This window comes from Coregonus clupeaformis, chromosome 13 (assembly GCF_020615455.1).
Source record: "Coregonus clupeaformis isolate EN_2021a chromosome 13, ASM2061545v1, whole genome shotgun sequence".
Lineage (NCBI taxonomy): Eukaryota > Metazoa > Chordata > Actinopteri > Salmoniformes > Salmonidae > Coregonus > Coregonus clupeaformis.
The window spans coordinates 48929808-48946359 of NC_059204.1; the positions used below are offsets into that span (position 1 = coordinate 48929808).

Consider the following 16552-nt stretch of genomic DNA (forward strand, 5'->3'; position numbering starts at 1 on the left):
CGGTGGGGTTATGGTATGGGCAGGCATAAGCTACGAACATAATTGCATTTTATCGATGGCAATTTGAATTCAGATACCGTGACGAGATCATGAGGCCCATTGTCATGCCATTCATCCACCATCACCTCGTGTTTCAGCATGATAATGCACTGCCCCATGTCACAAGAATCTGTACACAATTCCTGGAAGCTGAAACTGTCCCAGTTCTTCCATTGCCTGCATACTCACCAAACATGTCACTCATTGAGCATGTTTGGGATGCTCTGGATCGATGTGTTCCAGTTGCCGCCAATATCCAGCAACTTCGCACAGCCATTGAAGAGGAGTGGGACAAAATTCCACAGGCCACAATCAACAGCCTGATCAACTCTATGCGAAGGAGATGTCGCGCTGCATGAGGGAAATGGTGGTTACACCAGATACTGACTGGTTTCCTGATCCACACCCCTACCTTTTTTAAATATACAGATGCATATCTGTATTCCCAGTCGTGAAATCCATAGATTAGGGCCTAATGAATTTATTTAAATTGACTGATTTCCTTATATGAACTGTAACTCAGTAAAATCTTTGAAAATCTTGCATGTTGCGTTAATATTTTAGTTCAGCTTAAATTTTAAGTCGGAGCATTCACTATAACTTATGAGCTCATAATCAGGTGAAGTTGCAACCTTTTTACTTTGTCAATTCCTTCACAACAAGGGCTTTCTTTGTCTACTGAAATACAATGGAAAACAACCCATGTTTAACTGCTACCCTTGAAATGGAAATCATAATTTCCATTTGACAGCAATTACCTTTTTTTTTTGTCCTACAAGATTACATTACATGGCACTGCATATGGCTGTGTAGCAAACCAATATCAGAATCACGTTAGTAAATAAATATCCTTCAGAGATTTGATCTAGACAAGACAATGAATACATTCATTCGAGAGATCAAAATGCCTGTAATGGATGTACAGCAATTAAATAACCAAGCTGCGTCAAGTAAGCAGACCCATTGTACAATATTGGTCAACCTTAGAAGCAATAGAAGCAGTAAGCTATACATTCAGAGAGCAATTTTACAGTAAGGCAAGCGGTATGAACAAACCTCACTATACTTTATAAAAATAAGCTCATGTCTAATTTCTGCAGTAAGTTTATATTACATTTGTGAAAATAATTGTTGCAATGGGTTTGTAATCAAATCTACTCTGAAGGTCAATGCTTTCTCTATCAATACTGTGCTGAGATTGTTCATGTACGTTTGAAGAAGTCTTGCCTAATCTGTAGATGTCCAAATTCTCTGTAGATTCAATTGTGTAATAGATGTTTCCTAGTACTCAAGCTACATAAGTTCACAGCAGTCAGTAACTTGATAAATGAGGTATGGGCGTTATTAGTAAAAGTGGAGGAAGCTTGTGGTGAACATTCTGCAGAAGAATTATTCTGACTCAAACATCTTCCTATTCTTATTGGATGGATAAACTATCCTGCTGCACACAACGTGTCAGCAACCACAGCAGCCTATTGTTACCTTATTGTGCTTCAGAGATCAGAAACCAGTTTGAATTGGATTCTTATTGGAGCGTAAAACCAAGACCTTTGCTCTATTTAAAAAAAAGACCAAATGCATAAGCCTGGTCCCAGATCTGTTTACGTTGTATAATCAATGACCATAGGTGTTGGCAAGACTGAACAAACAGATCTGGGATCAGGCTACAAACTCATTAAATGAGGGATCTTCACCCTGTGAACTGACCTGTGGCTTAATGAGTGACCTATCTTTATACCTGACTGCGTCCATGTTCAGGGCCACCTACATTGCAGTCACGCACCACATCCCAACTCCTGGATGTCAGTAATCGCATTAATATGATATTCAATTCTGATGCCTTGCACAAGATGGAGGGAGTGTTGGAACATAACTAACCAAATTACAGTTAACTAAAATGTATGCTTAATCCAGTATAAACTAATGTATAGAATTTATAATACAAGAGACAAAATTCACAAATTCTACAGCACAACGGCAGAGTCATGTCTTAAGTGTAAAACTAACAAGGACTTAATAATCCATGCCTTCTGGGAGTGCTATAAAGTCCAAAAGTTATGGGCGGCGTTAGAAAGTTGGCTGTCATAAGTTACAACGTACGTTTACTTTTAATCTGTCTATCTGCATACTTCAAGACATGGCATATGAGGGTGCGGTGAGATACCCAATCGGGTGGACCATACTTCTCTCGTTAATGATTTTGAAAAAACTTATACTCAACAACTGGGAATCAAATTATCCTCCATCAATATGACAGTGGATGAATCAAATGTATTATTATGTAAATATTTAAAAGGTGTGGGCTACGGACAAAAATAGAACAGTGCAATTTGAGGCCATTTGGCAGAGTGCTACAAGCACTGGAATGTTCCAGGCGATGAAGGGGAGTGTGGTTGAGACATACAGTACCAGTCAAAAGTTTGGACACACCTACTCATTCCAAGGTTTTTCTTTATTTTTACTATTTTCTACATTGTAGAATAATAGTGAAGACATCAAAACTATGAAATAACACATATGGAATCATGAAGTAACCATATTTGAGATTCTTCAAAGTAGCCACCCTTTGCCTTGATGACAGCTTTGTACACTCTTGGCATTCTCTCAACCAGCTTCATAAGGTAGTCACCTGAAATGCATTTCAATCAACAGGTGTGCCTTACTAAAAGTTAATTTGTGGAATTTCTTTCCTTCTTAATGCGTTTGAGCCAATCAGTTGTGTTGTAACAAGGTAGGGGTGGTATACAGAAGATCCCCCTATTTGGTAAAAGACCAAGTCCATATTATGGCAAGAACAGCTCAAATAAGCAAAGAGAAACGACAGTCTATCATTACTTTAAGACATGAAGGTCAGTCAATACGGAACATTTCAAGAACTTTGAAAGTTTCTTCAAGTGCAGTCGCAAAAACCATCAAGCACTATGATGAAATTGGCTCTCATGAGGACCGCCACAGGAAAGGAAGACCGAGAATTACCTCTGCTGCAGAGGATAAGTTCATTAGAGTTAACTGCACCTCAGATTGCAGCCCAAATAAATGCTTAACAGAATTCAAGCATCAGACACATCCCAACATCAACTGTTCAGATGAGACTGCGTGAATTAGGCCTTCATGGTCGAATTGCTGCAAAGAAACCACTACTAAAGGACACCAATAAGAAGAAGAGACCTGCTTGGGCCAAGAAACACGAGCAATCTGTCCTTTAGTCTGATGAGTCCAAATTTGAGATTTTTGGTTCCAACCGCCGTGTCTTTGTCTTTGTGTGAACGGATGATCTCTGCATGTGTGGTTCCCACCGTGAAGCATGGAGGAGGAGGTGTGATGGTGCTTTGCTGGTGACACTGTCTGTGATTTATTTAGAATTCAAGGCACACTTAACCAGCATGGCTACCACAGCATTCTGCAGCAATACGCCATCCCATCTGGTTTGCGCTTAGTGGGACTATAATTTGTTTTTCAACAGGACAATGACCCAAAACACACCTCCAGGCTGTGTAAGGGCTATTTGACCAAGGAGAGTGATGAGTGCTGCATCAGATAACCTGGCCTCCACAATCACCCAACCTCAACCCAATTGAGATGGTTTGGGATGTGTTGGACCGCAGAGTGAAGGAAAAGCAGCCAACAAGTGCTCAGCATATGTGGGAACTCCTTCAAGACTGTTGGAAAAGCATTCCTCGTGAAGCTGGTTGAGAGAATGCCAAGAGTGTTCAAAGCTGTCATCAAGGCAAAAGGTGGCTACTTTGAAGAATCTAAAATATATTTTGATTTGTTTAACACTGTTTTGGTTACTACATGATTCCATGTGTTATATAATAGTTTTGATGTCTTCACTATTATTCTACAATGTAGAAAATAGTAAAAATAAAGAAAAACCCTGGAATGAGTAGGTTGTTATTGTTTGAGAAAAAATATTAATAAAACCTATACAAAAAATATATAATTCTGATGCCCGACTGCAGTATAGATGACGTGGCAATCATTGGTTAATTTATGCAGCGCAACTGCTTTGCAGATGGCCTGGAACACAGCCTGAGTCTCCCTTTCCTGATACTATCTGTGTTGCTGGCAGAGTAGAGCTTGCCCTGCCTGCCGGCTGGCTACTATCTGTGCTGCTGCCAGAGCTTCCGCAGTTCGTCCCAGAACAGTAGAGACAGGATGGTGTGTGGCCCCAGACGGAAGTAGGATGCACCCAGGCCTTTGTAGAGCCCTGTCACACCCTCCTTCTTCAGTGTCTTCGAGAAGCAGTCCCCAAAACCCTTATAGAGCTCTCCCTGGAAATGAGAGGATATCCAGTCAGTATTCAGAGCCATGTTAGAGAGTAGTACAATTACATTAAGACAATTCATGTGGTAAACAACAGTGGGTCACTTGGGTCCCTTTTATCAATACTGTAGACCTGCAGGAATGTTAAATCTTTATATTTTGCTCAACACACCCTTTCCCTTGTGAGTTTTTTTCAGAGCCACTTGGCAGCACAGTGACGGCATACATATTTAGTATGTGCATGTGATCACTGCGGGAATAGAACCCACGACCTTGGTGTTGCTAGCGCCATGCTCTTACCAACTGAGCCACACAGGAAGGACCATGTAAAGTAAACCACTGACCTTGCCTGTATGATCCACAGGTTGGTTGTAGAGCCGTGTGCTGACCACGTCAAAGGGTGTCATGGCTGCCACCACCACCACACTGCTGATCATACCTGCACACAGAGCCACCAGCCAGCTGCCCTCTGGGAACACCTGGTAGGGGGAGAGAGAAAAGGGTAACTTAGTGAGGTATGCTTAGGGCTGGTTTCCCGAAAATAACTGTCCCAGACACTGGAAAATCTCTATTGAAAGTGCTTTTTAATCCAGGACTAGCATTAATCTGTGTCTGAGGAACCATCCCTTAGTGGTCAGACAGCCAGTATCCAGCTGTTAACATAGCAGATCTTATGATATGACTAAAATAATAAAAATAAGATCAATGCAGAGTTCTTCTGTAACATGAAACATCTGTTATCTATTTAGTTTAGATGGAGCTGAATAATAACCTAGCTAGTAATTTTTTCCCCACCAAACAGAGTTATGTAAACACCACGTGGTATGAATGGTGTCAAACGTCCCAAAATGAACAGAGAACACCCTACCAGATACAGAGCACTGCTGTGGTAACCATAAGGTTGTAGTACATTATGTACAGTATTTACAAATGGGCATTTCCATCTAAACAAAAACATGAGCACCAACATGTGAAGTTCATAGGTTTCAAATGAAAGCTAAGAGTCAAATTTTACTGTAAAAACTTAAATCCCCATGGATTGATGAGGAATTGAAAAATGGTATTGTTAAGAGGGATGAGGCAAAAGGAATGGCAAATAAGTCTGGCTGCACAGCTAATCATCAAACGTCCTGTAAATCGAAAAATCATGTGACTAAACCAAAAAATTGGAAACTGTACTATGAAAAAGATAAATTATAAAAAGAATGATAGTAAAAAGCTTTGGAGCACCTTAAATGAAATGTTGGGCAAAAAGGCAAACTCTCACCCATCCACACACAATACCCCATAATGACAAAGTGAAAACATGTTTTTAGACATTTTAGCAAATGTATTGAAAATGAAATACAGAAATCTCATTTACATAAGTATTCACACCCCTGAGTCAATACATGTTAGAATCACCTTTGGCAGTGATTACAGCTGTGAGTCTTTCTGGGTAAGTCTCTAAGAGCTTTGCACACCTGGATTGTACAACATTTGCACATTATTCTTTTTAGAATTATTCAAGCTTGTAGCGTCATACCCAAGAAGACTAAGCTGTAATCGCTGCCAAAGGTGCTTCAACAAAGTACTGAATAAAGGGTCTGAATTCTTATTTAAATGTGATATTTCCATTTTTTTAATTTGTAATAAATCTGCAAAAATTTATAAAAACCTGTTTTTGCGTTGTCATTATGGGGTATTGTGTGTAGATGGATGACCAGAAAAACAACAACAATTTAATCCATTTTAGAAGGCTGTAACGTAACAAAATGTGGAAAAAGTCAAGGGGTCTGAAAACTTTCCATATGCACTGTAATTCTGAATCCAAACATTACACTGTTGATTTTATGTGCATTTTAGATTTACTGTACTTTTCGCCACATTTGTTGATAATGAAATCAGAAAACACTCTGGATACATTCAGTAACATGATCAAAATAATCCTGGAAAATGTGGGGTGTGTGCAACATAAGACAAAAGTGTTTGAGTGAGAGGACTAACTGGTGTCTCCAGGTGGCCACACATCTCTCCAAAGTGTGCACAGTTACTAAGTAATTACTATGCACTTTTATGACTCAAAGAAGAGTAATTAACTATAAGTTGCTATTATTATTTGTTTAGCTCTCCTAGCTGTGCCATTGAGGAACTAGAGCAAGCACACTTGTAGTTGTTTTGTTTGGAACACAACCCTGCAATCACACAATTACTGTTGTTGTTTACGCAATCCAAAAACAGCCCATTATAAATCGCAATCTGGGTCAGGTGGGCATCATTTGAAAGCTTGTTCTATAGCCAACATGACTAGCTAAGTTATAAAATATGATCTTACAGTGTTAGGCTTTCACAAGGCAATTCAGAGAAACTAATTGTAATTTTGATGTGCATAGAAAGGATTAATGTGTGCATTCAGGTGCATGTTCCACAGCAAATGTTCTTCACAATAGACAAACAGGCTCATTCTGTTCAGAACAACCCAGGGTATAACGCCATGTCATCTTGTAACTGCACATCAAACATAGTGATCATAAACGTTGACATTTTATATGACGTGAGTTTTATGATATGGAAATGTGAAGTGCACATTTGGACTCACGGGTGTTTGGCTTGCTTGTATTACATCAAACTGGTATTTATTATAATCCTCAATGTCTCATCTTTCAAAATGCATACAGTCCTCTTTAGTTTCAGCCTTTCGCTCACTCAGACAACAAAAAAAGTTGCAAAAGTTGCCCAGTTAGCGGGAGGGATGGGGGCAAGTTCTTGTCGCACGCGGTGCTCAAGTTCAGAACGGCTGTCATTCAAAACCCATACAGCGCTGTGAAGCGGAGACCTGAGCTCTGCCATAATTTATAGCATGTTACTGTACAGCCACTGTGTTCCAATTTAGGCTCTTATCAGTGCCCAAATCTGTCATTTTCAACTCGCATACCAGTACGAGTGTAAAGGGTTAACAGAGTTTTTGGAAAATGTGGTCAGATAAAAAACTAGAGATTTTACTGTAATTCTGTTACCAATCTTTGCATCTGCACAGTTCTTCCAGTAAATGTGTTTTAGTTAAATTTTCTGTGTACATTTTTCAAAGTAATCCTTGTATGGTTTGCTATATTTTGAAATCAATGGTTTTTGTTTGGCATACATTTAAAGTGAAAATTCGGAGTCAAAGCATAATTCCGTTACTGTGGAATTGCCCAAATACCTCTGTCCTCTATGATATACAACACAAATAACATCTGTGTTGTTATAAATTGACTTTGATGTGGAGTTTTGTAAACAAAAAACAGCCAACATTCAGGGGGCATAGACCTAATGGTGGAATAGGCCAACAGAGACAAAGATATTGATTGATTGATTGAATTGATGTATGCCTACTTATCTCTCTGAAATTAGATTTAGCAGGCAACAATTAAATATTGGTCCTTTCACCCCTCCGGTTCCCTGATAGAGTCCCTCTTCATCCCTGACACAGACAGCTAGTTGTCTAGGCTCCTCTTTTGATCCTGTAGACTATGTGTGCCTCCATCTATCCTACTACCACACTAATCTTGGCATCACAGGACCAAATATTTCGTGCTCACTGGACAGTTACTCAATTTAGGATATGTTAACCGTCTGTCCCAAGAGAATTGTTTTAACGACAAGTCCTGACCTGTAGGTCGATGACAAGCTCCTTGGAGGCAGCGAAGGAATAGAGTTGAGCAGCTGACCCCACGCTGACCCTGGGTACAGCTGCACTGGAGCCCCTCCACAGGCCTAGGATACCATGCTGCTTGTGGATCGCTGCCAGAGCATGGACCATCCCCTGAGAGAGAGAGGGAAGGATGGAGGGGTGAGAGATGGAGGGGTAGAAGGAGAGATGGAAGTGTAGACAGAGAGATTAAGGGGTAGAGAGATGGAGGGGTAGGAGGAGTAAAATGTAGAAATGGATGGAAGGGGTGAGTACAGTAGTTACAATGTATATGAACATTTGACAAACGTGATTTATTTCATTGATTGAGGACTAGACCTTACCTGATGTTGATACTGATGTCCAACAGCTATAGAGGAAGTGGCCTGATTCTGAATGTGAGTCTTCACCTGAGTGATGTAAACAACAGGAACGTCAAGCCTTCACTCATCTCACCAACTGTCCTCTAGTCTAGAGCAGTGGTTTCAGGTGGTCCGCGATTATTTTATTTCATTTTTTATTTCATTTTCTTCAAAAAAATAATAGTTGGGAGTATTAATGGTATTATACGCAATTTTACATTACTTCACAATGCAAATTGTTTATAATAACAATAATAATAAGCCTTTAATCTGTTACATTTATGATCAAATTGAGCAGCAAGTTAAACGATTCTGCGACTCAGCGAATGGTGGTCCTCAAGAGCTTTTGACGGTGATTTGGTCGTCATCGTCGTCGTCGTCGTCGTCGTCCCCCCCCCAGAAGGGAAAAGGTTGGGAACCGCTGGTCTAGAGACTACACCACTGACAATGTCATTCTGACATTGGGGATGTTTTCAGCATTAGAAACTACAGGCCAGACATTCAAATACACCTGTATACGATCACGCACTAGCCATGAGTGTAAACACACAAAAGATAACCCATGATGCCGGGCATGCGCAATACTCACCAAGTAGATGGGACTTCCCATCACTGCCCCAACTACTCCAGCCGCAGCCCCTGCAACTGTGGTCTTGGCTGCACTAACCCTCCCGTCCGTGTGGATGTATCCAGATGACTCAATAATTGAATACGACCCAAGCCTCACTCCATTCATAAAAAACTGATAGACAAGTCCCGGTACCAAACCTTTCTGTAAACCAGCGAGTCCATCTACTTTGCCGATAGTGTAAAAAGCGTGGAAAACGTTGCGGTAGTAAATCTGGTATGTCCCCCGGCTTTTGAGCTCTCCCTGTAATTGCATCCGAGTTTTGACAACCTCCAGTGGGTTTGTGAACAGGCAAGCCCCGCAGGCAGCTGCCCCGCTCAGGATAAAATCCATTGCTAAGTGGGCTCGACCTTAGCAAAGTGAATGCGGTATATGACGGATATGTAGGATTCCAAATCCCCCGTTCTAAACGAATCTGTCAAAATCCCAAGGTCACAGACTAAAGCGTGACGATAATAAACAATCGGTCGCGCCCTAAAAATAGTTTGTATGTTCCATTATGGTTATTTCTACGCAGTATTCATTGCCTTCGTCTGTCCTTTTAGCTGTCCTTGCCATGTTCATCAGCTATTCATGACCAGCGCGCACATATTACGTATGCAATGTGCTGATGAATCCATCCAAAGCCTTGGCTTGTCTTCTTGGCCAATGAAAACGCTGAGTTAAGCACATCCTTCATCCGGCTTATTTTGATTGGACGATCAAAGCACAATGCAGAGTACGGTTGGCCAACCTGGACTCAGGGGTAGACGTAACATAGGGGAAATTTGATTACAATGAGATGCGAGGCACCGGTCTATGGCCCGTGATGTGAACGGGCAAAAGCGGTGAGCGCCCTTCCCAAATCGAACAGTAATCTGCGCCTCTCGGTCATATCAACAAGGCAGCATGGTGTATCATCAAGAAACATACAATATCTCTTTTCCATCAAATATGTTTGAGTTTTTAAACCAGTTTTCATTGGGAAGGCAGATAGTGATTTTATCAAAAGCAATCACTTTTGCATGTGAAAACACAGATTCCTACTCATTACTCCATGTGTTTAATTATGTCACTTTTGTTTTAAGCCGATTTCGCATTGGGTTTTGAGCAGAGCACCTGGCTCACGCCTGGGAGGCAGTCCGGTTCCAAAACGAATGCAATCAACTTTCACCGGGTACGAAACATGTCTACCCGGGCGCCCTAGCCAGATTAATTGAATCCCTCACTGTAAACGTGAATCCGGGACACTCCAATTAGTATGATACGTTACATTGCGTATGGTATGTATTAATATGTGGATGTCCATCATCCATTTTATATGATATGTTATAAATTACAATTTGTATATGTTACGGATTGCTATTTGTACAATATGTTACAAATTTGCTAAACATACACTACCAGTCAAAAGTTTGGACACACCTACTCATTCCAGGGTTTTTCTTTATTTTTACTATTTTTTACATTGTAGAATAATAGTGAAGACATCAAAACTATTAAATAACACATATGAAATCATGTAGTAACCAAAACAGTGCTAAACAAATCAAAATATATTTTAGATTTTAGATTCTTCAAATAGCCACCCTTTGCCTTGATGACAGCGATGCACACTCTTGGCATTCTCTCAACCAGCTTCATGAGGTAGCCACCTGGAATGAATTTTAATTAACAGGTGTGCTTTGTTAAAAGTTAATTTGTGGAATTGCTTTCCTTCTTAATGCGTTTGAGACAATCAGTTGTGTTGTGACAAGGTAGGGTTGGTATACAGAAGATAGCCCTATTTGGTAAAATACCAAGTCCATATTATGGCAAGAACAGCTCAAATAAGCAAAGAGAAACGACAGTCCATAATTACTTTAAGACATGAAGGTCAGTCAATACAGAACATTTCAAGAACTTTTAAGGTTTGTTCAAGTGCAGTTGCAAAAACCATCAAGCGCTATGATGAAACTGTCTCTCATGAGGACCGCCACAGGAAAGGAAGACCCAGAGTTACCTCTGCTGCAGAGGATACGTTCATTAGATCTACCAGCCTCAGAAATACAGCCCAAATAAATGCTTCACAGAGTTCAAGTCACAGACACATCTCAACATCAACTGTTCAGAGGGGACTGTGTGAATCAGGCCTTCATGGTTGAATTGCTGCAAAGAAACCACTACTAAAGGACACCAATAAGAAAAAGAGACCTGCTTGGGCCAATAAACACGAGCAATGGACATTAGACCGGTGGAAATGTGTCCTTTGGTCTGTAGTCCAAATTGGAGATTTATGGTTCCAACCGCCGTGTCTTTGTGAGACACGGTGTGGGTGAACGGATGATCTCCGCATGTGTAGTTCCCACCGTAAAGCATGAAGGAGGAGGTGTTATGGTGTGGGGGTGCTTTGCTGGTGACACTGACTGTGATTTATTTAGAATTCAAAGCACACTTAACCAGCATGGCTACCACAGCATTCTGCAGCGATACGCCGTCCCATCTGGTTTGAGCTTAGTGGGACTATCATTTGTTTTTCAACAGGACAATGACCCAACACAAATTGAGATGGTTTGGGATGAGTCGGACCGCAGAGTGAAGGAAAAGCAGACAACAAGTGCTCAGCATATGTGGGAACTCCTTCAAGACTGTTGGAAAAGCATTCCAGGTGAAGCTGGTTGAGAGAATGCCAATGGTGTGCAAAGCTGTCATCAAGGCAAAGGGTGGCTATTTGAAGAATCTCAAATATAAAATATAATTTCATTTGTTTAACACTTTTTTGCTTACTACATGATTCCATATGTGTTATTTGTTTTGATGTCTTCACTATTATTCTACAATGTAGAAAATAGTAAAAATAAAGAAAAACCCTTGAATGAGTAGGTGTCCAAACTTTTGACTGGTACTGTATATGTTACGAATTCCAATTTGTTGTGGCTAATGTTAGCTAGGTGGTTAACATTAGCTAGGCTAGGGGTTAGGGCAAAGACATGGCGACATTGGGTAGCAAAGCTCATGCGTAGAAACACGTAATCAGGTCTAACGGTAGTCTCGCGCCGAACTGCGCATGTGCAGGCCATCAAATCAAAGGCACTCCTTCGATATAAAGTTATTTTTTATGAAAATGAAAACGTGTCAGTTTGTCACTTTCACAAGGATGGAGTAATAACATGTTCATTGGCTCGAATCTAGGTTGTGCCTTTAGATTTTAAAAAAATGTACACCTAAGGAAGAATTTTTCACTTCGCTCATTGACTTCCCAAACCCAACTGCAAACCCCGGCCTGGTCTGTGTGTAAGCGTTCCAGGAAGTCTCACAATGTTTCCCCTATGGGTTTAGAAACTCTGAGGTTAGGGGTTAATGGTTAAGGTTAGGTTAAAGCGTTAAGGTTAGGGTTAGGGGAAGGTTTAGCAAACATGCACTTGAATGCGGCATATGACATGCTGACCAAACCGGTTCTGCACGTGCGTCTGCGTCATCATGTGGGTGTTGATTTTGTATATCCCCACCAGATGTTTTCATGACAGCAGGTTCAAATACCAAAACCAACTATATTAATTTGGGGACAGGTTGAAACATTTACGAACATTTAGCTTGCTGTTTCAAGCTAATTTGTCCTGGGAGATCAACATTGAGTTGTTATCTTACCCTGAAATGCATATGGTCCTTTTTTAGCTGGATCCTTGAAGAATTTTGACCCATACAAAATCATGTGTTCTCTACTCCGACAATTAATCCACAGATAAAATGGGGAAACCTAGTTCGTTTCATTTGATTAACTGCTCCTCGTTCTTCTTCTGTGGATTTTGTATGGCTGTTGGCCACCAACTTGACTGGAGTGTGGACCTCAATCATCTTTCAATCACTCACAGTGGTATATGCTCATAAAAACCAAATGAGTAGATGGGAGAGGCAGGACTTGCAGTGTCAAGCATTGTTATAAATGCTATTTTTATAAATAGCTTATTGCTATTACATTGCTATAACTAATTCCTTTTTTCAAGACAAGTTTTGTCAAGAACTCGAAGGCACATATATTGCAGAAAACATGTTCTGCATTGCACAAGAGGCACATGATGCTGAACACACACACACACTCAGAGACAGAATGCTGACACCAACCTTGCATAGACATTGATGAAACAGGTAACGCCTGACCACAGGGTGTTAGGGTCATTGTTGATTATAGACAATAACATCTCGTGACTCTTGCCAAAGATGCACTCACACACACAGACTTACTCAAGATAAGAGATAACTAAACGCACACACCAAATCTCCTACTTTGCTGAACATTCGGAACAAAGGGCCTGAGCTAGATCTCCTAGACCCAATCACAGAGGACGACGCTCGAACAGCATGGACCAACCAGAAGACCAGATCTGCCAGACTCAACCTACTTTATTAAACTGTATAAAACATGTGTGCACTGTGTTTTCGGGGCTCCGTCTGCAAGTTCCATATGAGCTGAAAGAACGAGTCCGTGCACGCTTGTACCAGATATCTTTACTCTGAATAAACTGCCGCTTGTCATACAATTTACCACCTAGTCTGAATCCATCCTTGACCGACTCTCCCTTCTCCATATCCCGTTATCAACAGCATCTAAAATAGAACCAAGTTCTATTTGAATAACGTATGTTTAAATTTATTTAGCAATACTCGCTCACGCAACCTGGCCGGTTTGGTCAGCATGTGATACTGAAAGGGGAAAGGCTACACCAAAGACAGTGAGCTATACAGACACGCCTGGTGGCCAAATTGATTACGTATGTCGCGCAGCTGTGAGTCGAGTAGAGACAAATGGATTCGGTTCAGTCGTCCTTATGTCATAAGCCCTTCCCAGCAAACTAGTTTATGCTGGCTAGCTGGCAACAACAGAAGCAGAATGGCGCTAGTTAAGAGAAAGTGATGTTTATTTCCATGGGCGAGGGAGAAATAACTTGTAGTATTGGTCACCATGTCATGCTAATATACCTAACATAAAGATAAGCCGTTGCGAATGACCAGTGCAACAGTGTTGCGCTTGCTAGCAATGGCCGGGCGAAGAGGCTAATGATGGCTGACGTGAGTTGCTTCCCAGCTGGAAGCTGTATCACAATCATACATGTCGCCGGCGGTAGCTAAAGTGGACAATTTGTTCCATCCCACTTGATTTTATTTCGAGTAGGATAACCGCCTACACGAGGAATAACTTGTAATATTGGTATTTGGTACTATAACCATCTGGATGTCACCGTGATACATGGGGAGAGTTTGCGCTGCAAGCCGTTAACACAACATGGGGCAGTGTCCTTCGCTCCCGCTTGCCGCAGTCGGAGAGGGAAGTAGCTAGATAGTGTAACTATTATCAGGCCTGGATGACAGCTAAAGCTAATTTATTGTAGTGATTTTCACCGAAAATGTACAACTACAGCATTATTATAACATCTAACATTTTTGTAAAAAGTGGACCTAATGTCGGGGCTGGTGTTTCTGCTGGTCCTGGCATTGTTTCGAGGCCTGTTCAGAAATCTTGCGCTCATGAATGTGCGGTGTCAAAGGACACTTTGATAATGAATAAAGTTGACTTCATAGCTTTTATTGGTAAGGTTACCAATACGACTCGGGTTGTGGAAAGCACAAATGCCAGGTTGAAGGTTATTGTGGAGACGGCAAAAGAGATTGGGTGTAACAGATGTTACTGTTGAAATGGTTGTTGACATGCTGAACAATCCTAAGGGTGGAGTGTTTCAGCATGATATGAATAAAGTTGAATGGGGGAGAGTGTGGTAGAAGTTAGTAGGGATTTATTCGTTTTGTTTTTTATTTATTGGCGAAATAATGTGGCTCTTCCTACCTGCGAACACACAAGAGACACAAACTCACGTTTGAATTCAGTCATGGCCGGTAGCATTTCTTAATGAACCAAATCTAAAACGAGAACAAATCAGGAAGTGCAGTCGCCCTTTAACACAGCCTTATACCGTCAGTCAGTTAACATGACCTTTATGGATTATGAAGCCTTTATGTGCGTCATGTACATTTTCTATTACATAAATGCTTCAAAATTCCCAAAAAGTGACGTTAGCTGATTAAGATTATCTCATAGGCTTTGTCCAAAGAACCATGGCGGCGTTAGTGGCTACAAAAAGACCATGACTATTTATCTCTATTTCATAAAGGTATATAGAACGGTGCCGATGCCCGGCTAATAAAAGGGACAGGCGGCTATTTGTGACAGCTTTTAAATTACGTTTCATGATATTTTCTTCCAGGGCCGGCGTTATGGGAAATATTGATCATTTATTTGACCGAGACGCGCGCTGACAGAAAGACGCATCAATCTCAGTTAAAGCATCCGAGCGAGCGAAACAGCGCTCCTCTGTCTCGGTATGTGTAGACCATGTATCTGATGCTGTCTGGACCAAAAGAGTATGTATGGCATGTCATACTATTTCTGTCCCGACCGCATCAGATAAATTGGGCTAGATATAGAGAGGGGCGCTGTTTCGCTCGCTCGTATGTTTTCTCCAGTGATATAGTTTCAGCAGAGAGGAAGAGGTGAAGCGAGAGGGCTCAATCTAGCCAAAATCTGTCTAGGATAAACCCTATGCGTTTGTATATGAATAATATGCAGACCTAACTTGTCGCCTGCCTTCCTGCCTTTGAGACAAAGACTCACATTGTTAGGGCGGAGACATGAGCATCTCCTCATTATATACGGATTTCTGGTTTCAGCATCTTGCAAATTGGAAAGGAAAGTTGGCGGGTGTACATTGCACTGTTAGGATGTTAAAGGAAATTGATGTTTCGCCAAAATTATATAACTCCTGTCTAAATAAAATAATTCAAAATACTTGGCGAAGATATGGTGCGTCTCCAGAATTCATGCATGTAGGAAAGTGCCCATTTGGCAATGCCTTATTTCTGATTGTCTTAACGCACCACGTAACGTTACACCACTCATTATTTCTGCACCTCACACAAGTCAACAAAGTCTGTTTTTTAAACATCCATTGCGAATGATTGTTCCTCAGTATTTGAAAAATATTTCCAACACTCCCGGCCTCGATAATCACCAAGCCTTGGTGTGAAAGAGCAAAATATAATGATCTGATGATCCAATATATTCAGTGGAAACGCCATAAAAAAAAAAACAGCTTTCTGTCCCGAGCTCACTGGTGCAGGAAACTTGAGCGCCCGGAATAGGCTAGTTGATACAATGTTGCAAGTTCGTTTGCGACAGCTTCAGACCGGACCCTGTAATGATTTGATACAGTGTTGAACTTCACTTGCAAAAGTTCAAGTCAAGACAGATAGACTTGGGAGGCACACAGGCGGAGGAGAGATTAATGTGATTGAAAGAACCGACATTTTCATCAGGATATGTGTGCAAGCGCGTGCACACATAGGAGGTTCCGTGAAAAAACGGGCCCGCCTATGGAAATCAAATGCATGTCCAACTGATTCGTTCTGCAGCCGGGTCTGTTTTCATCTTGTTCTGTAGTTTAATAACTTCCTGTTCTATTGACGAACTCTGGCTGCACTAAAGACGGATTCTTCAACCATAAGGGGACAGTCCCCATTGTAATTGATGACATCCGGCTCAACGTAACGGACTGTTCAGATGTAATGTAAATGAATGGCCTAAATAAATTCACCTCTAGT

The 16552-nt window shown here is 41.1% G+C and overlaps 1 protein-coding gene across 1 annotated transcript; it reads right to left on the reverse strand.

Annotated features, from left to right (window-relative positions):
* Window positions 1-4007: 4007 nt before the first annotated feature.
* slc25a35 (solute carrier family 25 member 35) lies at window positions 4008-10356 on the reverse strand. Its single transcript, XM_041894478.1, has 5 exons — window positions 8906-10356; window positions 8299-8364; window positions 7937-8089; window positions 4650-4784; window positions 4008-4313 (listed from the first exon to the last, which is right to left on the reverse strand). Exons 1-5 carry the CDS (start codon window positions 9275-9277, stop codon window positions 4143-4145), a joined length of 897 nt encoding a protein of 298 aa, XP_041750412.1. The 5' UTR covers window positions 9278-10356; the 3' UTR covers window positions 4008-4142.
* Window positions 10357-16552: the final 6196 nt, after the last annotated feature.